Raw genomic sequence first — 6,000 nt, 5'->3', positions numbered from 1 at the left:
ACTAAGGCAGTTAATCAAGATTTAACTTGGGAGGAGTTACATGTGACCTATTTTTTCTCCTAAGAGAGGGCAGTTAAGGTACCCCCACAAATGCATCAAAAAGTGAGGTACCTTCTTGTAGACATTTTATAATATAGCATGGTTTCTCAAACTTGGTTCTTGGATTCCTTCTGTATTCACTTACTCTGTAATCTTATGAATGATATATCTATAATGAATGTCCAAATTAAAAAACTAATACACACTTTCTTGTTTCCTATTATCAGAATGTATTCATCATTTATTTCAGGAAAGCACAGAGATCCTCCTTTGAGTTCTAAGTCAGATTATTATTTTTGAGGAGACACTGACACCCCAGTGTTAAGTGATCAGCAGTTACTAATATCCATGGATAATATTCTTTTGATAGCAGGAAGAAACATTAAAAGAATACAACATATTTAATAACTAAACTTGGTACTTTAACCAAAGTATTTGCAACATTCTTAGTATAGTTGAAAATCATGACTGCCAGGTTTTTTTGGCTTGTTCTCTACATCTATTCCTAAAAAGAATGTAGGCCTATATTAAGACAGAATTTGACGTTCTTTCACCTTTATTTTACATTATATTTTACTCACTTTATTATAAGACTATTAAGAAAAAGTTTTGATCATAACCTACTTTTACCTTCATCGTATTACACTGGAATTAAATCATATAGAAAAATAATTTTTATTAATATCACCAGATGTATCAACAGCGTGATTTATTTTTAGTTACGTAATGAAAAAAATACTTGGGTGTAGATTTTTTTTTAAACTGATAAACTTGAAATTAATGAAATGGTCATTAAAAGATTTTCAGGTTTTGCTTTTTTTTTTCCTTTTTATAAAAATCAGTATTTAGAATTTCACAGTGAAGAGGTCCTAAATTTCTCATACAACATGAAATTATATAAAAATAGAAGACATACACATCTTTAACTCTTTAATCCTTTGATTAAGCAGCAAGCATATCACTCTTCCAGGCCAAACACTGCTTAAACAAAAAAGAAAAATAATGACGTGCAAAATATTTACAAAATATGCAAAGCACACAATAAAGACATCTCACTATATACATGTGTCATATTACTAATGAAGCTAAGATTTTTCTACTGTGTGCTCTAGTGTACGTAAATCAAATTACAGCACATCCCTCAGATACAGCACCTTTGCCCATGGTTGGGATAGAATGGATTTTAAATGAATCACAATATACTTAACAGCTGGACAGACGCTGGTGCTGACCAACTTGACTCACATATCCCACACACTGTATACTGAAGGTCTACTGACAAGAGACAAGACAATAGAAGCTGTATAGTATGCACATATGCAAGACAATCTAAATACTTTAAAAAATGCTTTAGATATTTTCCTTTAAGATATATAACTGTCCCCATGGCTATTAAAGTAAAAATAAGTATAAATTCTTGAATATTAGGAATTTTAAATCATAAGGTGATCCAATGAGAGAGAAAGAACACATCCTGGAAAAAGTTTTAGATTATGCCAGCAGTTAAGGTCCTTATGGAAAGAAGTGGTCTAAACTTCAAAATTAAAGCTAATCAATGGATTTAAGTCAATAGCTCGTTAACACTTTAGAGCCAAAGGTAGGGACTACCCAATATTTGGGGAATATATGACATCTCGAAATATAAACTAGGGCCTTTGATGTTGACCATTTCGTGAAATAGTTCTAAATGTGAGAATGTGAATGTGCAAACATTTAGCTTAAGTTCCACTAGTATAGCAATCTAAGAGATCTGTCCCTTTGCACAGGTCATGATTCCAATATGAAATCACTGTATCAAAAATATTAGTAATACATTGTTGAAATACTATCACTTGTAAAATATTCTTTGTAGGTGCTTAATGATTATGTGTTGAATTAAGAAGACTTGAAATTATTTGTTTCTTTATAAAAGGGGTCTCAGCATTTTAAGTTAACAGCACAATTGTGACAATATACTGATACATCTTTGGATAACACAGAACAAATTCTTAAATTTATTTTATGAAATAATGTTGATGATTTAATCCTAAACCAAACCCAGAAGTACAGGTCAGCTGCAAGGAATACACAAATGCATCCAAATAGTACAATAGAGATTTATCAAGAAAACATCCTTTATATTAAATACAGACCATATTAATAAGTCTGACGGCAATTTAAAGTTCAGAACCTAAACACAAAAAGGGTACTGTAAATAAATGCTTCCATAATCACTATCTCCACATAACTGACAAAATATAATTCTCTTCTAAAGTCCCCAATGTAGGCAACTACTACTTAAAAGCAGATAGCATTTAGAAAGATTAAAAAAAAAATCAAAATTAACTCCATTTTCAAGGAACTTAAAGACACTGTACTTTGACAGATTAAATCCTCATTTATATGTAAAATTATTATTCCGATCCTCTTACTACTGCAAGACGGCAAGTCAATGACCTTTAAGCAAGGACTTTGCACTAGGACCCTAAACTGTGTGTTAAAGAGTTAGCAGGTTCAGTACATTCTTTGTGGGTTCATATAATTGCTTTGCAATTGATTAAATTGCCTTCTTTTAAAGGAATATATTTAAATTCCTTTAGAAAAAAAAGCAAGAGTTTTTGAAAAAAGGGATATGCAGCTATAATTTCTTAAATATGCATTAAATGAACATATGTCAAAATCTGAAATGCAGGCTATCTATTCTTGCACTCCTAACATAGGAAAATGTTAAAAATTAAATTAAAGAAAAAAGAGAAAAAGTCGAACATCCTTAACTTATGAAACTTAAGGAGTTTTCACAATTCCTAAGTCAATATTCCTGTACTAAGAGCCTTGACTATGAAGAGGCAGGAATATAAAGATTCTCAATAAAATAAATACAGTAAAAAAAAAAAAAAACCCTCGGTATATAGAATACTTAATCTCTTTTCCTTTAATGAGATCATGTCGCTGAATGTATACTCTAGAAAGGAGGCTAACTGTAGGCTTTCTGTTGTATAACATTTCAGTTGCGTGAACTAAAAAATTTCTTAGGCATCTACTTATGCTAGCCCACTGCCACAGAACTAGTTTGCAGCCTCAGTATCTAGGAAGGATTATTCTTTCTTCTTTTGCATCAGTCAGGTGAGCACTGGTATAATGATGGGGTGAAAAGTTACTGCAGCTCTGTCCAATTTAATCTTAGTGCAGTGAGGACTGTGAATCTGTCTGAATTCCGATAAGTGATGGTGGCTGTTGACCACCAACTGTGGACAACACTGGTCTTGGGTTTAGACGGGGTGGCATAGAATTAGCAGGGCGAATGAGAGGTGGTGGAGGCTGATTTAAAGTTGGCCGGGGCTGGATGAACCGAGCCTGCTGCTGGAGTGGAGGAGGCTGCCGGTGAAGAGCAGGGGCAGCAGGCAGTGTTGGACGAAGAAGTGGTGGAGGCTGGTTCAGAGTGGCAATGGGGGCTGTTGGTGTTGGAGTGGATGATGGGGCAGGAGGTGATGGACCCAGAGTCCGAGGAGCCTGTGGGGTCTGTGCCTAGAGGTGAAGAAACAAAAATACACGTATGAGATGACAGTTCCTAATGAACTTAATACAATATAGTTTGGGCTGTCACAGGAAAAACAAAACAAAACAAAAACATAACACCAGTGTTTTTTGGAAGCACAAGCTTCTTTTATTTTAAACAAAACAAAACAAAAAACCAAAAACCGAAAAAGCAACGAAGCTACCAAACAGGCATCTTTATTAGTAAACAGCTTAACACTGGAAATAAAAATAAGACTATGAAAGAACAATACACTCTCCATTCTTCAAGGATCAGAACTTAGCATGTCATTATGACTTAAGAGTCACGAGAGATGCACCACTGAGTAAGTGTATTGTCAACCTTTCATGCTCATTTAGCTAGTCCTCTGACAAATTAACCTTACAGAACACCACACAAAATGGTGATTCCTCAACTCATATTAGCTCAAATTCCATACACAAACACACCTCCTCTTCTTCATCAGTGCTCTTCCCTGATGGCACATTAGAAGCACTTTTTGTCTCCTCCCCTAAAGTAGAAGCATCACCATTAGAAGCCTGGGTTCCTTGTTCTGCTTCCCACTCCTGCAATACCTCCTCTAAGTTAAACCGACGCCTGTAGTTTACAAAGAAGTTCTTCACTTGGCCAACAGTCTTGTTGCCAATTACATCTGCAATAGCTTGAAAATCTTTACCATATTTGCGGACACCTGGAAGGCAAAGTAAATAATACACCTGTGAAGGATCAATAAGGAGAGCTGTGTGTACTATACATCATGCACACACACAAGATACCAGCAATGAAAATCCTTTCTGATAAACTCTGCTCATTTCTCAATTCTGAGATAGAGGCTAAGATATCAGGGTCACAGATGAAAACTATCAATTATGTCATTTCATCGAGCCAGCCACTTGCCTTCAACTGAACAATCAGAAACTTACCATTTTTTACATACTCAGTTATTTTCTCCAATCCTCTCTTGAACTCTCAAATACAGTCCATTTATTGTAAAGCATTGAATTCTTTGTTCCATCCTCAATTCCACATTCATTTATTTCCCTAGTAGCCAGTCACCTAAATTTGAGCAACACCGTTTGTAAACAAAACTGGATGGGAACGAACCATCTCTTTTATCCCCTCAATGGACTGAGTGAGTAGTCTTAGGGCTCCCCCATTAAGAAAAGCATTGTAATTTTGGTCTTAACACCAACTTCAATATAATTACTTGCCTATCTTACCAGGTACCAATGAAGAGAAATGAGATAAGAATTTAAACATAAAAAGCAGGAGAATCATCACAATCTGATGGACAAAAAAAAGGGGAAACTATTTTTCAGAGTTTGTTGGATTTTAACTCACCTAACAGTTCTAAGGACTGTATATATGAAGGATTCCTAGATATGCTCTGTAGCCTAAAGAATTAGGGTATAATAGTGACTACTTGTAGATACTTGTGCTTATCACCACTACCTTAAATTTAAGAAGGATTGTACATTCAGTTATTAAAAAACCTAACTTCCATAAAATTATGGAAATTTTATTAAATGAGGGATAATATTTGATTTATGAACTTGAGATAGTCAATTATGCTACAGAGTTTAAAGTGAGTTTATATACTCAGATGGACAATAATTTGCTCTTAAGGGAATTCTAAAAGAAATTCACTGACTCATTCTAGAAAGAGATGCACTTAGCTCAAAATATAAAAGCTGTCAAAATTTTTATTTGACAATTTGATAACTGTTTTTTAAAATACCAGAAAACGGTAACTCATTAATTAGAGATGAGAAAGGAGAAAAAAAATATTGATGTCTATGATATTAAAGTCTGTACTTTAACCTAAGCAGCCAGAAATACAGGAATTTAGATAAACTTAACATGTATACAATCACACATAAGAGAATAATATAAGGACATATTAATACCCCAGCAGAAATGCTAGACATATTCTTACTGATAGCTATTTGGGTGATACACCTATTACCTAAAGCACCAGCATGATATAACTCCTGTTCTTAAATTCTGTGCTTATTTTTTATTGAAAACTTGGGAGTAAGTATCTCTTGCTACATTCAACTTGCTAGGCTTGACTCTGGGGAGTTCCTTTCTCTTAGAGCATTTTGGGTAGGAGGCCTGACATTATTAAGCTATAACCATATCCCATTGTTAATACAGAGTTTTGGGTTTATAAACTATGCTCATTTGCTCTGTTCTCAAAGGGAAAGACATATGCATGACAACAAAGTAATAATGATACTTAAACACTACTGATAATATTTTATTCTTTTACAATATAAATGAATTTATATTCTCTTAAATCCATGAGCTGATTTCCAGTTTGAACTTCATAACTGAGTATAAATTCTAATGGTGACTAGGTTCCACCAAGGGTTTATCTGGCAATAAGAACCCAAGGTCATTTCGTATGAAGAATTACTGCTGCATACTCAAGTACTTCTCTACTA

General features: G+C 34.1%; 1 protein-coding gene across 9 annotated transcripts in view; it reads right to left on the bottom strand.

The window, feature by feature from the left end:
* Positions 1-750: 750 nt before the first annotated feature.
* RCOR3 (REST corepressor 3) overlaps positions 751-6,000 on the bottom strand; it is a 50,882-nt gene continuing 45,632 nt past the window's right edge. For 6 of the 9 annotated variants that reach the window (XM_082862741.1, XM_082862742.1, XM_082862743.1 and 3 more), the window contains 2 exons: positions 4,003-4,244; positions 751-3,543 (listed from right to left, as the gene is read on the bottom strand). In XM_082862741.1, coding sequence (XP_082718867.1) covers positions 3,199-3,543; positions 4,003-4,244 — 587 coding nt within the window. In that variant the 3' untranslated portion in view covers positions 751-3,198. Of the gene's footprint in view, positions 3,544-4,002; positions 4,293-6,000 lie in introns of all 9 variants that reach the window. The other 3 variants (XM_082862744.1, XM_082862745.1, XM_082862749.1) reach the window with 2 other exon arrangements.

The sequence above is a fragment of the Leucopleurus acutus genome (assembly GCF_964270905.1).
Source record: "Leucopleurus acutus genome assembly, chromosome: 2".
Classification (NCBI taxonomy): domain Eukaryota; kingdom Metazoa; phylum Chordata; class Mammalia; order Artiodactyla; family Delphinidae; genus Leucopleurus; species Leucopleurus acutus.
The sequence above is the reverse complement of the archived record's forward strand: the minus strand, read 5'-3'. Positions and strand labels throughout refer to the sequence as shown.